The sequence below is a fragment of the Corythoichthys intestinalis genome, chromosome 16 (genome assembly GCF_030265065.1).
Source record: "Corythoichthys intestinalis isolate RoL2023-P3 chromosome 16, ASM3026506v1, whole genome shotgun sequence".
NCBI classification, from domain to species: domain Eukaryota; kingdom Metazoa; phylum Chordata; class Actinopteri; order Syngnathiformes; family Syngnathidae; genus Corythoichthys; species Corythoichthys intestinalis.
The window spans coordinates 43755881-43779069 of NC_080410.1; the positions used below are offsets into that span (position 1 = coordinate 43755881).

The 23189-nt window shown below is 39.5% G+C and overlaps 1 protein-coding gene across 11 annotated transcripts in view; it reads left to right on the forward strand.

The window, feature by feature from the left end:
* Positions 1–23189, forward strand: part of LOC130932163 (adhesion G protein-coupled receptor L1-like) — a 510564-nt gene that overhangs the window by 442228 nt on the left and 45147 nt on the right. For all 11 annotated transcript variants that reach the window (XM_057861607.1, XM_057861610.1, XM_057861613.1 and 8 more), the window contains 6 exons: positions 5217–5402; positions 5487–5525; positions 11153–11333; positions 11424–11546; positions 13771–13976; positions 19550–19723. In XM_057861607.1, the coding sequence (XP_057717590.1) occupies positions 5217–5402; positions 5487–5525; positions 11153–11333; positions 11424–11546; positions 13771–13976; positions 19550–19723 (909 nt within the window). The remainder of the gene's footprint in view (positions 1–5216; positions 5403–5486; positions 5526–11152; positions 11334–11423; positions 11547–13770; positions 13977–19549; positions 19724–23189) is intronic.

A 23189-nucleotide genomic window follows, 5' to 3' on the forward strand; every position in this document is an offset into this window, starting at 1 on the left:
CGGCTCGGTCCTGGCTATTCAGCGGGCTAAACTCCCAAATGACGATGCTGGATGTCCGTATAATATGCTGAATCAATTTCATCCTCGAATTAAACAGGTTCGCATCGACGTACAGTGCCTTGCAAAAGTATTCGGCCCCCTTGAATCTTGCAACCTTTCGCCACATTTCAGGCTTCAAACATAAAGATATGAAATTTAATTTTTTTGTCAAGAATCAACAACAAGTGGGACACAATCGTGAAGTGGAACAACATTTATTGGATAATTTAAACTTTTTTAACAAATAAAAAACTGAAAAGTGGGGCGTGCAATATTATTCGGCCCCTTTACTTTCAGTGCAGCAAACTCACTCCAGAAGTTCAGTGAGGATCTCTGAATGATCCAATGTTGTCCTAAATGACCGATGATGATAAATAGAATCCACCTGTGTGTAATCAAGTCTCCGTATAAATGCACCTGCTCTGTGATAGTCTCAGGGTTCTGTTTAAAGTGCAGAGAGCATTATGAAAACCAAGGAACACACCAGGCAGGTCCGAGATACTGTTGTGGAGAAGTTTAAAGCCGGATTTGGATACAAAAAGATTTCCCAAGCTTAAAACATCTCAAGGAGCACTGTGCAAGCCATCATATTGAAATGGAAGGAGCATCAGACCACTGCAAATCTACCAAGACCCGGCCGTCCTTCCAAACTTTCTTCTCAAACAAGGAGAAAACTGATCAGAGATGCAGCCAAGAGGCCCATGATCACTCTGGATGAACTGCAGAGATCTACAGCTGAGGTGGGAGAGTCTGTCCATAGGACAACAATCAGTCGTACACTGCACAAATCTGGCCTTTAAGGAAGAGTGGCAAGAAGAAAGCCATTTCTCAAAGATATCCATAAAAAGTCTCGTTTAAAGTTTGCCACAAGCCACCTGGGAGACACACCAAACATGTGGAAGAAGGTGCTCTGGTCAGATGAAACCAAAATTGAACTTTTTGGCCACAATGCAAAACGATATGTTTGGCGTAAAAGCAACACAGCTCATCACCCTGAACACACCATCCCCTCTGTCAAACATGGTGGTGGCAGCATCATGGTTTGGGCCTGCTTTTCTTCAGCAGGGACAGGGAAGATGGTTAAAATTGACGGGAAGATGGATGCAGCCAAATACAGGAACATTCTGGAAGAAAACCTGTTGGTATATGCACAAGACCTGAGACTGGGACGGAGATTTATCTTCCAACATGACAATGATCCAAAACATAAAGCCAAATCTACAATGGAATGGTTCAAAAATAAACGTATCCAGGTGTTAGAATGGCCAAGTCAAAGTCCAGACCTGAATCCAATGGAGAATCTGTGGAAAGAGCTGAAGGCTGCTGTTCACAAACACTCTCCATCCAACCTCACTGAGCTCGAGCTGTTTTGCAAGGAAGAATGGGCAAGAATGTCAGTCTCTCGATGTGCAAAACTGATAGAAACATACCCCAAGCGACTTGCAGCTGTAATTGGAGCAAAAGGTGGCGCTACAAAGTATTAACGCAAGGGGGCCGAATAATATTGCACGCCCCACTTTTCAGTTTTTTATTTGTTAAAAAAGTTTAAATTATCCAATAAATTTTGTTCCATTTCACGATTGTGTCCCACTTGTTGTTGATTCTTGACAAAAAATTAAAATTTTATATCTTTATGTTTGAAGCCTGAAATGTGGCGAAAGGTTGCAAGGTTCAAGGGGGCCAAATAATTTTGCAAGGCACTGTAAATAAAAGATAATTAGGTGCTTTTACAGCAATGACATGACACAAACGGTTAGCATGCGTTCGCTAGCATTAGCGCATTGTTCAAACAACCACACAACTGGCTTTAAGTGTCCGATCGCGGGTAGAAAACACACAACAACAGCAGAAAAGATGATACACGCAGGCATTGCCTCTGTCGAGATATTTTACAAGCATAAACAATGAACGTAGGTTCGCAGCTGCATTTTCTCTCTCGCTAACTCGCCCACTCAGTCAGAGCTACATAGCTATCGGTCTTCTTCTGGCGTGTGAGCGCTCTTCTTCACGTAAACAAGTGCAAGTGCGCCCCCACGTGGGCGTGAAAGCGCCACAAACTAAAAGCATGCATTTCAATATAAAAAAGTCAATAATACAATTGAACACACATTGCCAAAGGCAGAACGCGAACGTGGCCATAGCTATTAAGTTATTCAGATAACTATAGCATTAAGAACATGCTAACAAGTTTACCGAACCTTCAGTGTCACTCCAAAACACCTAAATAACATGTGAAATGATATCATAATGTGTTAATAATTTCACACATAAGTCGCTCCTGAGTATAAGTCGCACCCCCAGCCAAACTATGAAAAAAACTGCGACTTATAGTCCGAAAAATACGGTAAATATGCCGAATCTGCTGCTAGTCTTATCACCACAAAGAGCTTTTAACGTTGAAAATTCTTGTGAATAAATGCTTAAATCCCTGAATTCTTCATAAATATGGACGTAAAACAGTCTCGATTCTTTGTTAAAGGGACAAAGAACCAGGCAGTTAGCATTTATTTTACATAAATATGTTGAATGTGCTGCTAGTGTTTAAGCCACTGTGGCGCCGCCTTATCACCACAAAGAGCTTTTTACGTTGAAATTTCTTGTGAATAAATGCGTAAATCCAGGAATTCTTTATAGATATGGACGTAAAACAAGTCTCGATTCTTGGTTAAAAGCAAAAAAAAAAAAAAAAAGGGCCGTTAGCATTTATTTTACGTAAATATGTCGAATGTGGTGCTAGTGTTCAAGCCGCTGTGGCGCCGCCTTATCACCACAAAGAGCTTTTTACGTTGAAAATTCTTTTGAATTATTGCTTAAATCCCTGAATTCTTAATATATATGTACGTAAAACAGTATTCTTGGTTAAAAGCAAAAAAAACAAAACAGGCAGTTAGCATTTATTTGACGGAAATATTGCAAATTCTGACACCAATGCCGTAGCAGTTAATTTCTCCCATTGATTGATTTTTTTCACGTTTCAAAATGCATGCATGGTACGAAAATTATAATAATTACCGTATTTTTCGGACTATAAGTCACAGTTTTTTTTCATAGTTTGACTGGAGGTGCGACTTATACTCTGGAGCGACTTATGTGTTAAACTATTAACACATTATGATATCATTTCACATATTATTTTGGTGTTTTGGAGGGACACTAATGGTTTGGTAAAGTTGTTAGCATGTTCTTTATGCTATAGTTATGTGAATAACTCTTAATAGCTCTGTTACGTTGACATACCGGCCACGTTCGCATTTCGTTGTTCATACATCATGTAACATTAACATACTGTACACTTATTCAGCACGTTGTTCTCTATTCTATTTTTATTTTAAATTGCCTTTCAAGATGACATCTTTTCTATGTGTTGGATTTAATCAAGTAAATTTCCCCCAAAAATGCAACTCATACTCTGGTGCGACTTATCGTCCAAAAAATACGGTACCTTGAATCCTCGAACAAATCACTCCTGAGACAATCCTTCCTGTTTGTATGTGGTACAGCTTTTGTACTTTTTCAACCTAAATCTGGCGTTGGATCGCTGCATGTGTTCGAGAATAACTGCGACCAACTGAAGTGGAGTGTGGGACGGCCCCCTACTTGAAGGCGTGGCGCAGTGTCTGGGGAATGTGTCCCGTCAATATCATTATGAACTAACTCTATAGTTGAGGCAGCAAAGGGAGAAAAACTGGTAAAACGCAACCGATAAATTACTTTTAAAGTAACTAATTTACTTTGATTATAAAGCAATCAGTAATGTAACTAGATTACTTTTTTTGAGGCGTAATCAGTAATCAAACTGCTTTTTCAAGTAATCTGTGACAACAGTGACTAAGACTCATAAGTATTACCGTATTGGCCCGAATATAAGACGGCCCTGATTATAAGACGACCCCGTCTTTTTCAAGACTCAAGTTTGAAAAAATGACTTTTTGAACACCAAATTAATTTTTATACAGAAAATAATTATAGTACATCTGAAACAAATGATTATAATAATATATTTCAGAGAAAAAGCATGTTATTTTGCCTCATTCAAATCTTAATATCTGAACATTTACAGTTGTGGTCAAAAGTTTACATACACTTGTGAAGAACATAATGTCATGGCTCTCTTGAGTTTCCAGTTATTTCTACAACTCTGATTTTTCTCTGATAGAGTGATTGGAACAGATGCTTCTTTGTCACAAAAAACATTCATGAAGTTTGGTTCTTTTATGACTTTATTATGGGTGAACAAAAAAAAGTGATCAACTGTAAATATGTAAACTAAAGTCCAATGACATTCGTAAATGAATGGCTTCTGGTTTTTGAAAGGTAAATACGTAAACCAATATATTGTGATAAAGCAACAAAATTGCATTAACTGCATTAAACATTAAAGTGAAGTATAACTATAAATGTAGTCTTAAAACAAATCTAAGGAAGGAAAAACATTCCAATACAATAATGCAAACTGGTGAAACTGGTGAGAGTAGCGGAGATCTGTCATAACAGAACATCGCTTCAATGATACCTGGCGCCATCTAGCGTCGTGAATGGGGAGAGTAGCTTAGATCTGTCATGACAGAACATCGCTTCAATGATATCTGGCGCCATCTAGCGTCGTGAATGGGTATAACGTCTAGACCACAAATGTAAGACGACCCCCACTTTTTCAGTTCTTTTTCAATGCAAAAAACACTGTCTTGTATTCGGGCCAATACGGTATTGTCCAAAAGACTAAAACGAAAATTAATGTCTGCCAAAAATAACACTGATACAAAGTATCACGGTTTATCACCATTTCGATATTTTGTCACACCCCTAGTCTCAATTGCAACTAATTTTAGTGGACGATGGAAAGTTTTACGCTGTGAATAATCCATTCCAGCTCCTGCTTTTGGCAACGATCGATAGCGGTGGCAGAAAAAGCGCTCGCTCAGGGTGTGATTTGTGAACTGAGCTTCTACTTGACAGTGTGTACTACAAGGTTTGTTTACAAGAGGAGCTTTGATGAAGATCCCTTTCCAAGGGTCTGGGGAAAATAACTCGACGCTTTTTTTTTTTTAAAACATGCTTTTTGCTTCTACTCAACGCATGAATCCGCACAGTTTCAGATAAGCGGAATCAAAGCCTGTTGTTCTGTCGTCGGGCTCCGCTTCAGTAAAACGCGCGTTTTTGTGCTTTTTGCCACAAAGATCAAAAGCGGCGAGAATGCGGCGAACATCGCCGGCGAGCTAGCCAATCACACGCGAGGGCGGATCCAGGCAGGGGACATCAGCTCGTCGGTGCGACTCATCGAGCAGCTCCTGGACATTCTGGACGCCCAGCTGCAATCCCTCAGGCCCGGGAACAAGGAGTCGGCCGCACGCAACTACAACAAGGTAGACCAGGACGCGAGCAGGCAGGGGGTCTTATCGATTGATGCTTATTTTTATCTTGAATTCCTTCATTTTCTCTCCATCCAGTTCCAGAAGCGAGAGCGGACGTGTAGGGCCTACATCCAGGTACGGCTTCGCTTTTGTCTGCCAGCTGTACACACTTGTGAAGGAGGATAATTCCTCAGGGAGACGCCGTCTTGTTTTCTAATTAGTCTTACTGTCGCAATCGGCAGGTGGGCTTTATGATCAAGAGCCATGCAATAAAGCTGTAACATGATTAGAGGATGTTTGCTGAGAAAGAATATAGGGAGAGTCAAACTACTACTACAATGTAAAAAAAATTATATACCCACACTGACGTATAATGTAGGGCTGTCCCAATCGACTAATTTCCTTCCGATGAGTCAGCCGACTATTTTTACGATTAGTCGACTAATCTAATAATTTTTTTTTTTTTTTTTTTTTTTTTTTTTTTTTACTTTAATAATGAAATTTTTGTTGAAGCTTATTAATTCACAAAAAAACTTTTTGGAACACATAAATTCTTTATTAACGTATCAAGAAATAACAAATATCAATAATAAATCACAAACAATGAGGTCAAATGCTGCTGGCATTAAGTAGTGCAAGGCAAAAAAAGAAAAAAAGACTAATTAAATGTTGCTGCTTGGAGTATTCGTTTCATTAAAGTGGAGTTGTAATGGTTTTGTTTTGAAAGTGTTTGCATTTATTTTTATTGAGTTGGATGGATACACTGCCCTCTAGCGGCGACAGTGAATATGACATAACTCATTTTACATGGCTGAATCCAGCTGCTCCCTGTTAAGACCAACAAAAGCTAGGTTTTTCTTTGAACTAATGTTTTTATTTATGCAATCATAATTTAGTTTATAGGTATTTAGCTGTTTTTTGGGGAATATGTGAACAATTTGTTAAGAGTATTGTAAAAATTTCTTTTAGCAGTTTATCGCCTTTAAGCTAGCGAACCTTTGCTATGTAAGTTAGCCAATTGTTCTTTTGTTGTACTTAGATCCTCTTTTATTCATTTTTTTATTCTGTTTGAGGCTCAGCTCAGGTATTTTAATTTTTCATGTTCCTTATCCGATTACTCAATAATTCGAACTAACTTCTTCACCGATTAATCGACTACTAAAATAATTCGCTGCAGCCCTAGTGTATTATACCACAATGAAATATTTACCACCCTCAAAAAGTTGCAAGTATATGAGGATGTAAAACTTCATGACAAATTCATGACAATAATGTAAAATGAGAGAAATTCATAATATTATTTCAAGAAAAATACATTTTGTGAAGTCAAAATGAGTGAAAACATGAATTTAATGAGAGGGAACATCCTAATCACGTAAGAATGACTAAATGAATCGGTAAACTCACCTGTATACGACTTCCGAATTGAATTCGAAAGTCAAAGTACCATTGCACAATTTAAATAAACAAAGGTTGCAAACGTGTCAGTGAACACGACGTCGCCAAGCTGCTGTTTTTTAATATATCTGCAAAATCCATGCTCCTCAGAAACCTGTAACGCAATATCACCAAAGCACTGCCTGTGTGTGTGTTTGTCCTTGTTATGATGAAATATTGCTTTCTTTTCTCTCTGACCTTTCTGCAGCACATGCAGTTACATGACACCACCTAAGACGTCGTTGCATGAAAAATAGCCCGAACACACAGTTTTTGACACAATGCAGCAATGATGGAGCCAATTTGAATGTGATTTAGCTTTTATGAGCAGAAGCAGCTCTGTCTGCATGACAGTCAATCTTTTATTGGAAGTGATCTCAGTAAAAGAATGACATCATTCATCAAATAAAATTACAACTGAATGCATTTTAACTGAATGCATTTTATTTCGGTCTGCTGTACAATAGGAGTGTGACAATATATCGAAAAGATGGCATATCCCGATACTTTGAAATCAATATTTTGTTTTAAAAAGGTGTCACTGTTTAACAAAAAAAGCAAGAATTGTAAAAACGTTAGCATTTGTAGCAATTAAGCTAACAGACTTTTGTAAGGCAAATTAGGCTAATTTAATCAAGTAAATTTACATTTTGATCGGACTAGATGGACGTTTGAACACCAATCGTTTTGTCTCAAGTGTTTTATTGTTAAAGTGCGTATTGTTTTGAACTGACGTGTACATACAGTGGGGCATATAAGTATTTAGTCAACCACTAATTGTGCAAGTTCTCTAACTTGAAAATATTAGAGAGGCTTGTAATTGTCAACATGGGTAAACCTCAACCATGAGAGACAGAATGTGGAGGAAAAAAAACACAGAAAATCACATTTTTTGATTTTTAAAGAATTTATTTGCAAATCATGGTGGAAAATAAGTATTTGGTCAATACCAAATGTTCATCTCAATACTTTGTTGTGTACCCTTTGTTGGCAATAACAGAGGCCAAACGTTTTCTGTAACTCTTCACAAGCTTTTTACATACTGTTGCTGGTATTTTGGTCCATTCCTCCATGCAGATCTCCTCTAAAGCAGTGATGTTTTGGGGCTGTCGTTGGGCAACACGGACTTTGAACTCCCTCCACAGATTTTCTATCGGGTTGAGATCTGGAGACTGGCTAGGCCACTTCAGGACCTTGAAATGCTTCTTACGAAGCCACTCCTTTGTTGCCCTGGCTGTGTGTTTGGGATCATTGTCATGCTGAAAGACCCAGCCACGTCTCATCTTCAAAGTCCTTGCTGATGGAATAGGAGATTTTCACTCAAAATCTCTCGATACATGGCCCCATTCATTCTTTCCTTTACACCAGGGGTGTCCAAACTTTTTGCAAGGGGGGGCCAAATTTGGTGTGGTAAAATTGTTGGGGGCCGATCTTGACTGACGTTCTTGTACGTAGAACAATATATTTAAGCAAATTTTAGCAAGCCATTCTGTGTGTCACATTTGCTTTATTATTTTTTTCAATTAATAATTTCAACAATCTTGCAACTAGCCTTTGTGGCGTTATCTTTCATCTCTCGGGCTCTTGCGAAATACTGCTGCTGTAAAATTAAACTAACTTCAAGTTGCTTCAATTTCTCGCTATATATCTTCCCTGTAATCTTCTCGTACATGTCAGCGTGTCTTGTTTGGTAATATCACCTCACATTGAACACTTTAAATACAGCAACTGTCTCTTTGCAAATAGGCAAACACAGTTGTTGCATATTTTAGTGAAGAAGTAGTCCAATTTCCACCTTTCCTTGAAGCATCGACAGCCGCAGTCAACTTTCTTTTTTTTTTTTGTTGAGTGTCGCCATTTTAGAAAATTGGGGGTAATGGGTCACAAGGGGTAATGTTGCTTAGAGTACTGCTGCCTTTTAGTGGGTAAATGAGGAGTAGCATTTAGTGTATAAGCTACTTCATATGCCGGTGGCAGTACTGCCGACCAATTTATTAGGTCTGTGTGCGGGCCAGACGTTATTGATTTTATGACAGAGGTTGGGGGCCGGATGAAATTTGACTGTGGGCCGCATTTGGCCCCCGGGCCAGACTTTGGACGTGTCTGCTTTACACAGATCGGTCGTCCTGGTCCCTTTGCAGAAAAATGGCCCCAACGCATTATGTTTCCACCCCCATGCTTCACAGTGGGTCTGGTGTTCTTTGGATGTAATTCAGTATTCTTTCTCCTCCAAACACAAAAACGTGTCTCTACCAAAAAGTTCTATTTTGGTTTCATCTGACCATAACACATTCTCCCAGTCCTCTTCTGGATCATCCAAATGCTCTCTAGCAAACCGCAGGCGGGCCTGGATGTGTACTGGCTTCAGCAGGGGGACACGTCTGGCAGTGCAGGATTTGAGTCCTTGGCGGCGCATTGTGTTACTGATAGTAGCCTTTGTTACTGTGGTCCCAGCTCTCTGTAGGTCATTCACTAGGTCCCCCCGTGTGTTTCTGGGATTTTTGCTCACCGTTCTTGTTATCATTTTGACGCCACGGGGTGAGATCTTGAATGGAGCCCCAGATCGAGGGAGATTATCAGTGGTCTTGTATGTCTTCCATTTTCTAATAATTGTTCCCACAGTTGATTTCTTTACACCAAGTGTTTTACCTTTTGCAGATTCAGTCTTCCCAGCCTGGTGCAGGTCTACAATTTTGTCTCTGGTGTCCTTCGACAGCTCTTTGGTCTTGGCCATAGTGGAGTTTAAAGTGTGACTGACTGAGGTTGTGGACAGGTGTCTTTTATACCGATAAGGAGTTAAAACAGTTGCCATTAATACAGGTAACGAGTGGAGCCTCGTTAGAAGAAGTTAGACCTCTTTGACAGCCAGAAATCTTGCTTGTTTGTAGGTGACCAAATACTTGTTTTCCACTCTAATTTGGAAATAAATTCTTTAAAAATCAAACGATGCGAGTTTGTTTTTTTTTTTTCTTCCAGATTCTGTCTCTCATGGTTGAGGTTTACCCATGTTGACAATTACAGGCGTCTCTAATCTTTTCAAGCAGGAGAACTTGCACAATTAGTGGTTGACTAAGTACTTATTTGCCCCACTGTATGTGTGTTACAGCTTTTCAAATTGTCAAAAGTGAAGAAAGTAAAAAGCACAATTGCTTTGTGTGCGGTCTGTCAAGCTGAAAAACTTCACGTTTAGTGAGGACAGAACACGTCATGTTAATTTAGTAAAAGTAAAAAATAAGATGTTGTGAGGTACAATTAGGTACTGTTTGTGCAACAACAATAACAAATAAAAAAGACTTGTAATAAAATGGCGGTCAAGATTCCGGTGTCGTAAAGTCAGAATCTAACCATTTTTCGGTCTGCTGCACAATAGGAGTGTATATATCAAAAAGATGACATATTGCGATACTTTGTAGCCCAAAAGGTTATCGATATGCTCCCAACAAGAATCGATGTATCGTTTTAAAAAGATGTCACTGTGTTTTTAGGTAAACAAGGATATAACAATGTGTACAAATAAGTAAAAATATCAAAATGGCTTACCTCTTCGTCCTCACCCTAACCCTAACCCCCACCAAAATGTTTACTGCATATGAAATTTGAATGCAGTACCTTGCTGGCGTTAAAGTGGTCTTTTAGACGTCCGCGTAAGTTGATCAATTTTTCACATTTTTTTTTTCCCCAGAGTTTTTGGTTTTCTGAAACGTATGAAGAAGAAAACATCCTTCATATGTTGTAATGTCTAGATTCGTTTCTACAAGTTCCATAGCATCAGTGTTTACTCAGCATGTTCTTTTTTGAAAGATTACCAGAGAAAACAAGCAGGAATAACATGGGATTGATACGAGGGCGCGTTTATGTTGACCCGCTTCCGCGTTACGATGGTGACGTCACGGTCTAAAAATAGCATTTGTGCGGTACGCTATTATAAAAATCTTACATTCAGTAAATTCTAGAGGCTGTGAGTAGCAGCCCATCGTGCATTTTTGCCTTTTAGTATCCTGCTGTTTCTTTCATAACAAGAAGCAATATTTTCCTGTTGAGGCGTGTTGTAACCTAAAAATACTGTATGAAGAGACGTTAGTAAGTAGAGTATATTATTTTATCAAACTAAAGTCACTATAGAAAGACCCTTTCTGAAAAATAAAGGAAGCCCGGCAGCCCGCCAGGTTTATAAAGCACTGAAGTAAAATAAAATCCAGTTTTGAAACAGTCGTAGTAGTGTGAGAAAAAGCAAAAATGTCCGTTCTTATGTTATGTTAGCCTCTAATCAATCAAAATGTGTTTTTTAAGTCCTTCACAAGCAGGCTTTGTGTTGTGTTTTTAAGGCTGTGGTGCAGACGGTGGACAACCTCCTGCGCCCTGAGGTACTGCTCTCCTGGCAGGACATGAACAGCACAGAGCAGGCACACACGGCCACAATGCTGCTGGACATCCTGGAGAAAGGAGCCTTCCTGCTGGCCAACAACATGTACGGGAGTCGATTCTCTGACAAGGCGGCTAACATAGGTAAACTGATTTTTTTAAAAAACACAAAAAAATGAACAGCATTCAACACTGGTGTCATTTGCTTACAAATGCATTTTCTTTCCTCAACAGATTTGGAAGTGCACGTCTTGAGCACTGAGGGAGACCTGCAAGACTTGTCTTTCCCGCTAAATCACGACAACGACAGCACCATCCATCTGTCGGCATCTACGATCAAGCAGTACAGTCGCAATGGTCAGCAACACAAAAAACAATTCAACAATATTCGAATTGTTGCAACTATTTTGAGCGCGGGCAAAGTCACAATATAGTTATCATTGATAAGAAAAAAAAAAAGAAGAAAAAAATTTAAAAAAAAACAAAAACAATGAAATGAGGTTTTGATGAGTCATAGACGTCATAATGATATTGACGGGACATATTCGGCAGACACTGCACCACGCCTTCAAGTAGGGGGCCGTCCCCCACGGTGCTTTTTGCATTGAAATAAAATTGAAAAAGAGGGGGTCATCTTATATCCGCTTTCTAGACGTTATACCCATTCACGACGCTAGATGGCGTCAGATACCATTGAAGCGATGTTCTGTCACGACAGATCTCCGCTACTCTCCCCATTCACGATGCTAGATGGCGCCAGATATTATTGAAGCGATGTTCTGTCATGACAGATCTCAGCTTCTCTCAAGTTTAACCAGTTTGCAATTTTTTATTGCAGTGTTTTTCCTTATTCAGATTTGTTTCAAGACTACAGTTAGTTAGACTTCACTTTGATGGTCAATGCAGTTATTGCAATTTTGTTGTTTTATCACAATAGATTGGTTTATTTACATTTCAAAAACCAGAAGCCATTCATTTACGAATGTGATTGCACTTTAGTTTACATATTGAAATGTTCAGATATTAAGATTTGAATGAGGCAAAATAACATGCTTTTTCTCTATTGTTATAATCATTTGTTTCGGATGTACTGTCATTATTTTCTGTATAAGAATTAATTTGGTGTTCAAAAAGTCTTTTTTCAAACTTGAGTCTTGAAAAAGAGGGGGTCGACAAATCTGAATAAGGAAAAACATTGTGATAAAATATTGCAAACTGGCTAAACTAAAAAGAGTAGATGAGATTTGTCATGACAGAATATCGCTTCAATGATATCTGGCGCCATCTACCGTCGTGAACGGGGAGAGTAGCTGAGATCTGTCATGACAGAACATTGCTTCAATGATATCTGGCGCCATCTAGCGTCGTGAATGGGTATAATGGGGATGGTGTGGCTCAGTGGTAGAGTAGTTGTCCCCCAAACCAGAGGTTAAGGGTTCGATTCTGCGCCCTGATGAACTCTCCTAAGTATCCTTGAGCAAGATACTGAACCCCACATTGCTCCTGGTGCTGCGTCACCAGTAGGTAGATGACAATGTAGTGTAAAGCGCTTTGAGTGCCTTAAGGTAGAAAAGCGCTATACAAGTATAACACCAATGTCTAGACCGCGAATATAAGATGACCCCCTCTTTTTCAGTGTTATTTCAATGCAAAAAAAACCCACCGTCTAATATTTGGGCCAATACGGTATGTTTTTTTCCTTTTCATTGCGCATTTTTTGGCTGGTGCTACTTATACTCAGGTGCGACGTATAATCAGAAAAATACGGTAGTTTCATATCATATATGGTCAAGATGCTTCTCAGTCTGAACAGTTTAGATGGGTTTTGGCTGTCCATGATGTCACTCTATGCTGGAAGACACCTACAAAAGCGCCATCGGGTTTCAATGTGGATGGGCTAAAAATTAGATTTTGGCTGCCAGTCTGAAAAAGGCCATAGAAAGTTAGATTTTTTTTTTAAAAATGGATTGAATTTTTTTCGCCTTCAACAGCAGCCAATGACTAACCACACAGCTCACTCTTTTCTCCGTCAATTTGCATTTTTATGCGAGCCTAAAGCAGCCACCGAGTTGGTCCTTCATAATAATCGGCTAATCAGATTAACAAAAAGCGCTGAGACCATTTCCGAGTCTTAATAGAATGGGAAAGGAAGGCATGTCGATCACAATCGAGCCCGCCGGTCGCACCCGGCAACCTCGGCAATCTTGCGCTCTCCTCCCGCACATTTGGCGCTCTCATCCCAATCCTTCCTCTGTTGTCTGTCTGCGCTCGGCAACCAGATTAGAATGATTGAAACAAACGCACATGAAATATTCATAGGGAATAATAAGAGATCTGTGAACGCTTGAGGGATGAATGTTCCATTGCCCTCCGCATTAAATCTCGCCGGCCGCCAGCCATTCAAATGAAACGCTCCTTCCCATCATTCTAACCTTCACTAACTCCCTCCCTTTGTCTCCCGCGCTCTCGCCCTGTCACTCCCCGCCCTCCGTATCTGTCACTCTTAGCGTCATTAGCATATTACGCCCACGTTTTGCTTCCATTTGCGCTCCCGTTTTGACGCTTTACTTCTCTCCCGCAGGGCAAGTGAAGGTGGTGTTCATCCTGTATAAGAATCTGGGCTCCTTCCTGTCCACCGAGAACGCCACAGTTAAGATGGACGCGCAGTCGGCCCACGGCCGGAGGCGCCTTGCGGTCAACTCCCACGTCATCTCGGCCTCCATCAACAAAGAGTCCAGCCGTGTCTTTCTCACCGAGCCGGTGGTCTTCACACTAAAACACCTACAGGTGGGCGACTAAAGCCTTGTTCAGTCCCAAAGCACAGATATCAGATTTTTGCGAGACGGATTGAAACCACATTCAAGAAGTAGTTTTATATCATATTTGGACAAGGTCTTTCTCAGTCTGAACAGCTCAAATTGGATTTGACTGTCCGTGACGTCACTCTATGCCGGATGATGCCTTCGTTGCTATAGCAATCCGTCAGGTGTGTCAATAATGTGGCCCTGTCTGAACAGGGCCAGATCTGATTTGGACACTTGCTAAAAATAGTATGAACTGTAAAATCGGATTTGAGGAGGAATCAGATTGGCATCAGATATGCCTGCAGTCTGAACGCAGCCTCAAACAAACACAAATAGCAGTGTGCACTCCCCCCCAAAAATTATAGTATCTGTCAAGTTTAAAAATAGACCCTTAGGTAGACATTTGTAAAATTACCCAAAAATAAGGAGAGAAGACACTCGGTTTTCTTGGCCAAGGAGAGCAAGGAGGGACTAGACAGAGAAATGCTAGATTACGCTGTATAGTCACCAAAATTGATCTAAAAAAAACCTCCTTGCTCTTTCTTTTATTAGGGGTTTGTCCTAACACAGAAGGGTGCCACCCTAAAGGGAGGGGGAAAGCAACCTGGAGACACCCATGTGATTTTGGTTGGCTATGTGTGAGCATGTCGGTGGAACTAACTAAATACACGTGTGTAAGCAAGGGCACTTAGGTAAAGTGGTCAGAATGACCCAGACACTTCAGTTATGCAACACTGCGGCCATGGAGGATGTCCTCGAATGGAAGATTGTCCTCGAAAGTCTAGATGAAAGTCCAGACGTAAGATGCTGAAGATGTCCTAGAAGGTCTAGTTACGCAATGTTGCGGCCATGAAGCAAGGCAGTTGTCACCCCGACCCTTTATAACACTTTGTAACACTTAAACATTATACCTAGTATAGTAAGCAATAATCATTTACTGGTTATATCAAATAATTAAAAATATGGCAATATGTATTATGTATGTATTAGGTATATATGAGCACAAGCAAATATTTAATCAATCAAGCAAATATTCAATCAACCCTCGATAATTAACTCAACAGTATTTATGCAAGAACTTTATTTCAAGTAGTTACACGCAACTACCATAATTTTTGGACTATAAGGCACACCTTACTATAAGCCGCAACCACCAAATTTGACACAAAAACAGCATTTGTTCACAGATAAGCCGCACTGGACTATAAGCCGCAGCACTCCTCACTGTATTATGGAATATTTACACCAAAAGATAGTAACCAGTAACACTTTATTTGACAGCGGCACCGTAAGACTGTCATAAGACCAAATGAACCACCATGAAGCTTTGAACCAATGGGCTGAAAAGCTTCATTGCTTCGAGAAGCTTAATTTGCCCATTACTGCTCCACCTGCTGTCAACATTGTTGTCGTCCAACATGCCTCCTAGCATGCATTGCAGCACTACTGATGTAAATAACAATCAAAATTCATGTTCTCTGCAAATTATTTCTTCAGTTATTGTTTCAGTTTCATTTATTGCTAGGCCCCATAAAACTGTCATTAGACAATCATAATCATGACATGACACTGTTATGACAATTAATGAATGCTTATACCAGATGTCATTTAGTGTTATCCGGCAAATTATCTCACTTTTGAATGGATGTAAAAGTTCCGAGCTGAACATAAATGGAGATAGTGACAGTTTGCCAGATAACACTTAATGACATCTGTCATAAGCATTCAGTAATGCCCATGATAGTGTCATGTCATAATTATGACGGTCATAAGACCAAATGAACCACCATTGCTTCAAGAAGCTTAATTTGGACATTACTGCTCCCTTGGAGAGACAGTCAACCTCTGCTGCCACCTGCCATCAACACTGTTGTTGTCCAACATGCCTCCTAGCATGCATTGCAGCGCTACAGATGTAAATAACAATCAAAATTCATGTTATGTGCCAATTATTTCTTCAGTTGCTGTTCCAGTTGTTTCATTAATTGCTAGTTATGGTATTTGGTAACATTTTATTTGACAGTCGTGCCATAAGACTATCATAATTATGACATGACACTGCCATGAGCATTAATGAGTCCTTATGACAGATGTCATTTTGTGTCATCGGCAAATTATCTCACTTTTGAATAGATTTAAAAGATCCGAGCTGGACATAAATGGAGTTTGTGACATACTTTGCCGGATGACAATGACATCTGTCATAAGCATTCATTATTGCCCTTGATAGTGTTATAATTATGATGGTCTTATGATGCCGCTCTCAAATAAAGTGTTACCTATTAACCCAAATAAATCAACAAATAAGCCGCGCTGGACTATAAGCTGCAGGATACTGAGGGAGGGAAAAAAGTAGCAGCTTAAAGTGATCCATGGATAGAAAGACTTGTAGTTCTTAAAAGATAAACATAATTTTGAGTTAAAATAATTTGATATTGAAACCCCTCTTGATGTTTTCGTTTCTATACTATTTGTAAAATTAGTTAAACTCGTAGGTCGCCATTGTTGTTTACGTCACAGGGTGGTGACATCACATGGTTATGCTGCCGGGCTTCAAGAGTATGACTAGCGACATACAGTGTATCACAAAAGTGAGTACACCGCTCGCATTTCTGCAGATATTTAAGTATATTTTTTCATGGGACAACACTGACAAAATGATACTTTGACACAATGAAAAGTAGCCTGTGTGCAGCTTATATAATAATTTATTTTCCCCTCAAAATAACTCAAAATATTGCCATTCATATCTAAACCACTGGCAACAAAAGTGAGTCCAAATTGAGTACTGCTTGTCATTTTCCCTCCAAAATGTCATGTGACTCCTTACCGGAATGCTGTCAGCATTGCTGCATAGATTGAAGTGGTGGGGGGTCAGCCTGTAAGCGCTCAGACCATACGTCGAGCTCTACATCAAATTGGTGTGCATGGCTGTCACCCCAGGAGGAAGCCTCTTCTGGAGACGGTACACAAGAAAGCCCGCAAACAGTTTGCAGAAGACATGTCAACAAAGCACATTGATTACTGGAACCATGCCCTCTGGTCTGATGAGACGGCCAGGCTTTCTTGTGTACCGTCTTCAGAAGAGGCTTCCTCCTGGGGTGACAGCCATGCACAACAATTTGATGTACAGTGCGGCGTATGGTCTGAGCACTAACAGGCTGGCCCCCCACCTCTTCAATCTCAGCAGCAATGCTGACAGCACTCCTGTAACGAGTCACATTACATTTTGGAGGGAAAATGACAAGCAGTACTCAATTTGGACATTTAGGGATGTAGTTTCTAAGGGGTGTACTCACTTTTGTTGCCAGAGGTTTAGATATTAATGGCTATATTGAGTTATTTTGAGGGGAAAATAAATTAACTGTATTATATAAGCTGCACACAGACTACTTTGCATTGTATCAAAGTATCATTTTGTCAGTGTTGTGCCATGAAAAGATATACTTAAATATATGCAGAAATGTGAGGGGTAGGGTTGTTCCGATCATGTTTTTTTGTTCCCGATCCGATCCCGATCGTTTTAGTTGGAGTATCTGCCGATCCCGATATTTCCCCATCCGATTGCTTTTTTTTTTTGCTCCCGATTCAATTCCAATCATTCCCGATAATTTTTCCCGATCATATACATTTTGGCAATGCATTAAGAAAAAAATGAATAAAACTTGGACGAATATATACATTCAACATACAGTGCATAAGTACTGTATTTGTTTATTATGACAATAAATCCTCAAGATGGCATTTACATTATTAACATTCTTTCTGTGAGAGGGATCCACGGATAGAAAGACTTGTGACTTTGTATATTGTGACTAAATATTGCCATCTAGTGTATGTGTTGAGCTTTCAGTAAATGATACTGTAGCCATGGCCAAATGCATGCTGGGAAGTGGAACCATGACTGTGCGTAGTGCTACCAATTGATATATTTCTCTGCGTTGGGAAATAACATAAGGTGTTACGATAAAGATCAATTGGCACCTTGCTTCCCCACATTGCTTCCCATGATATTTCTAATTGTAGGGAGAGGGATTGTAAGGCTTTAGCCAATTAAAAAAAGGCTCCAAAGGCTGCCAAAATTCACTCTACTCATTTTACGCTGCCTTTTATCTCTCTATATAGGTAAAACGGCGCCATTACAGATTGAGCGCGACAATGCGTGAGTGGGTCGTGCAACGCATGCATTAATTGCGTTAAATATTTTAACGTGATACATTTTTTAAAAAATTAATTACCGCCGTTATCGGGATAAATTTGATAACCCTACCTTAAGCCGAAACTAAAGACTCTGGATGAGTGTAACATATTATGTCTGTAACGTTAAATACAATTAGAAAACGATTTAATTAAAAAATATATATATAATTTTTTTAAAAAGGCATGGCCGATATTTTTTTGCCGATTCCGATACTTTGAAAACGATCGTGATTGATCGGCACAGCTCTAGTGAGGGGTGTACTCATTTTTGTGTTACACTGTAAACATGTCATCTGTTCAACCCTTTCAATTTGAACCCGAAAGTAACATTAATGAGAATAACAGCACTGTTGATATTTCACAAAACATGCAGCAAAAGGAACAGGAAAGACGGGATGAGATGTGACGAGAGTAGGAAAAAAATTAGTGTGCTGCCAAATATGTGCTTCACTAGCGAAACGTCCTACAGGAGGCGAATTCGACACCCAAAGTATTACCTTGCCCTTTCAGCTTGTTTTGTTTAGATGCATACAGACAGAACATACTAAAGATGCACTTTAATGTAATAATATCAAATACCCTTATTTAACATAATAATATCAAATACCCTTATTTGATATTATTACGTTAAAGTGCATCTTGGTTTAAATATGCTATGTGACTAATGTGGTCAACAGATATGCTTCGAAGCTACCACAAGAAAACACTATGCTTAAAAGTATGATGGGGTAACACATGCAAAAAGTATTTTGAGCCAATAAAAAAACTCAATAAAAACACAAATATCAAGTACTCGCCACTTTTAACCAATGAGATGAGTGCATGTGTTGGACATCTCACCATGCAGAAGGGATTGCAGTAACCCGGTAGTATTCGTCTAGTGAGTGACAAATTATGTCATCACCCCTAGCGTCCATTGCGCGCATAAAACATCGCACCCTCTGTAAGTCAAAACCTGTACTGAATATTATCGATTTTTGTATCAAGGGCAATATTTTATGTGTTACTACTAACATATTTTTGTATGAAAGAGAACAATTGTGGCTTATTAGAGCCTACAACTCTTTAAATCCAAAGTTCCCTTTAAGTAACTATTAAGTTATATAGTTAAATGAAAAATGCCTAAATGATTCAAGTAAGACTAAATAAACTACTTGAACAAGTTAATCAATTCCTATTTAAACTTGTCTCATGCAAAACGTGTAACCACCTTTCGCTTTCTATTGTTTGCTTTCTCGGCATTTAATAACGGACATGTTAGACTTAGTAGAACACGTTGACGCTGGAAATTCAGACCTCTAGGAGGTGGCTTACAAAACACAATCATCACAGATATTTTATTTTTCATCCCCCCAGATGGAGAGCTACTACAGTCCAAACTGCTCCTTTTGGAACTATTCTGAGCGCTCCATGACAGGCCAGTGGTCCACACAGGGCTGCAGGCTGATGGACACCAACGGCACGCACACCACCTGTTCGTGCAGCCACCTCACCAACTTCGCCGTGCTCATGACGCACCACGACACTGACGTGAGTTCGTGACCCATCTAATGTACAGTGGTCTCGTCCATCATTTTGTCTCCGGTCGTGTTTTTTAAATCGCATAAACATTACCTTATGTAACCTCACAGTCTCTTAATTTTTTCTTTATTAATATGACGTGTTCTGTCCTTACTAAACGGGAAGTTGTTCAGCTTTACAGACAGCAAACAAAGCAATTGTGATTTTTGAAGCTTTTTACTTCCTTCTCTTTTGACAATTTGTAAAGCTGTAACACATATGCAGACTTACAGTTGTGGTCAGAAGTTTACATACACTTGTGAAGAACATAATGTCATGGCTCTCTTGAGTTTCCAGTTATTTCTACAACTCAGATTTTTCTCCGATAGAGTGAGTGGAACAGATACTTCTTTGTCACAAAAAACATTCATGAAGTTTGGTTCTTTTATGACTTTATTATGGGTTAACAGAAAAAGTGATCAAATCTGCTGGGTCAAAAATATACATACATGGATCTGAAAAAGCAAATCATTGACTTGAACAAGTCAGGAAAGTCACTTGGAGCCATTTCAAAGCAGCTGCAGGTCCCAAGAGCAACAGTGCAAACAATTGTTTGTAAGTATAAAGTGCATAGCACTGTTTTGTTACTGCCACGATCAGGAAGAAAACGCAAGCTATCACCTGCTGCTGAGAGAAAATTGGTCAGGAGGGTGAAGATTCAACCGAGAATCACCAAAAAGCAGATCTGCCAAGAATTAGAAGCTGCTGGAACACAGGTGTCAGTGTCCACAGTCAAGTGTGTTTTGCATCTCCATGGACTGAGAGGCTGCCGTGCAAGAAGGAAGCCCTTGCTCCAAAAGCGGCACCTTGAAGCTCGACTGAAGTTTGCTGCTGATCACATGGACAAAGATAAGACCTTCTGGTAGAAAGTTCTGTGGTCAGACGAAACAAAAATCGAGCTGTTTGGCCACAATGCCCAGCAATATGTTTGGAGGAGAAAAGGTGAGGCCTTTAACCCCAAGTACACCATGCCTACCGTCAAGCACGGTGGTGGTAGTATTATGCTGTGGGGCTGTTTTGCTGCCAGTGGAACTGGTGCTTTACAGAGAGTAAATGGGATAATGAAGAAGGAGGATTACCTTCAAATTCCTCAAGATAACCTAACGTCATCAGCCCGAAGATTGGGTCTCAGGCGCAGTTGGGTGTTCCAACAGGACAATGACCCCAAACACACATCAAAAGTGGTAATGGAATGGCTAAATCAGGCTAGAATTAAGGTTTTCGAATGGCCTTCCCAAAGTCCTGACTTAAAACCCATTGAGAACTTGTGGACAATGCTGAAGAAACAAGTCCATGTCAGAAAGCCATCAAATTTAACTGAACTGCACCAATTCTGTCAAGAGGAGTGGTCAAAGACTCAACCAGAAGCCTGCCAGAAGGTTGTGGATGGCTACCAAAAGCGCCTAATTGAAGTCAAAATGGCCAAGGGACATGTTACCAAATATGAGCGCTGCTGTATGTATATTTTTGACCCAGCAGATTTGATCACTTTTTTCTGTTCACCCATAATAAAGTCATAAAAGAACCAAACTTCATGAATGTTTTTGTGACAAAGAAGTATCTGTTCCAATCACTCTATCAGAGAAGAATCAGAGTTGTGGAAATAACTGGAAACTCAAGAGAGCCATGACATTATGTTCTTCACAAGTGTGTGTAAACTTTTGACCACAACTGTATGTTCAAAACGACACGCATTTTAACAATATAGCACTTGACACAAAACAAATGGTGTTCAAACGTCCTTCATTTCTGATCAATATGTAAATTTAGTAGGGTAAATTTACCTAATTTTCCAAACAAAAGTTTGCTAACTTAAATGCTACAAATGCTGACGTAGTTACAATTCTCAAAGCAAATCCCTCACATGTAACTCCACAAACTCTAGCTCTAAACTTAATTCCAAATGCATACACAAACATATATTAGCTGAAACAACTTATAGCCTTGTGTGGGCCAAACCAGAGCGCAGCTATCCATTATCCATGTCAGATGTCTAAGTCTGCTCCTAAGTCATAAAGATGACAGTTCAGCCAAACCCAACGCCGTCACCAGAGGGCAGTGAAACCTCCATCGGTAAACAAAATACAATACTTTTGGAATTTTGGGTAGTTATTTTGAAAATTTAAAGAGTTAATTCCGATTTACGTGGAAATTAATAGACCAGTGATGTTTCGGGGCTGTCGTTGGGCAACACGGACTTTCAACTCCCTCCACAGATTTTCTATGGGGTTGAGATCTGGAGACTGGCTAGGCCACTCCAGGATCTTGAAATGCTTCTTCCAAAGCCACTCCTTTGTTGCCATGGCTGTGTGTTTGGGATCATTGTCATGCTGGAAGACCCAGCCACATCTCATCTTCAATACCCTTGATGATGGAAGGAGATTTTCACTCAAAATCTCTCGATACATGGCCCCATTCATTCTTTCCTTTACACCAGACATGTCCAAAGTCCGGCCCGGAGGCCAAATGCAGCCCATGGTCAAATTTCATCCGGCCCCCAGCCTCTGTCATAAAATCAATAACGTCTGGCCCGCACACAGACTTAATAAATTGGTGAGCAGTACTGCTACCAGCATAAGAAGTAGCTTACACACGAAATGCTGCTCCTCATTTACCCACTAAAAGGCAGCAGCACTCTAAGCAACATTACCCCATGTTATCCTTTATTCCCCATTTCTAAAATGGCGACAATCAACAAAAAAAAGAAAGTTGACTGTGACGGCCGACGCTTCAAGGGTAGGTGGAAATTGGACTATTTCTTCTCTAAAATACACAACAAATGTGTCTGCGTCCTTTGCAAAGAGACAGTCACTGTTTTTAAAGAGTTCAATGTGAGGCGATATTACCAAACAAGACACGCTGACATGTACGACAAGATTACAGGGAAAATACGTAGCGAGAAATTGAAGCAACTTGAAGCTAGTTTAATTTTACAGCAGCAGTATTTCGCAAGAGCCCGAGAGTCGACAGAGAACGCCAAAATGGATAGTTGCGAGATTGTTGAAATAATTAATTTAGGGCTTTCAAACGATTAAAATTTTTAATCACGTTAATCACAGCTTAAAAATTAATTAATCGTAATTAATCGCAATTCAAACCATCTATAAAATATGCCATATTTTTCTGTAAATTATTGTTGTAATGGAAAGATAAGACACAATATGGATATATACATTCAACATACTGTACATAAGTACTGTATTTGTTTATTATAAAAATAAATCAACAAGATGGCATTAACATTAACATTCTGTTAAAGCGATCCATAGATAGAGACTTGTAGTTCTTAAAAGATAAATGTTGGTACATGTTATAGAAATTTTATATTAAAACCCCTCTTAATGTTTTCGTTTTAATAAAATTTGTAAAATTTTAAATCAAAACATAAACTAGTAGCTCGCCATTGTTGATGTCAATAATTACACAATGCTCATGG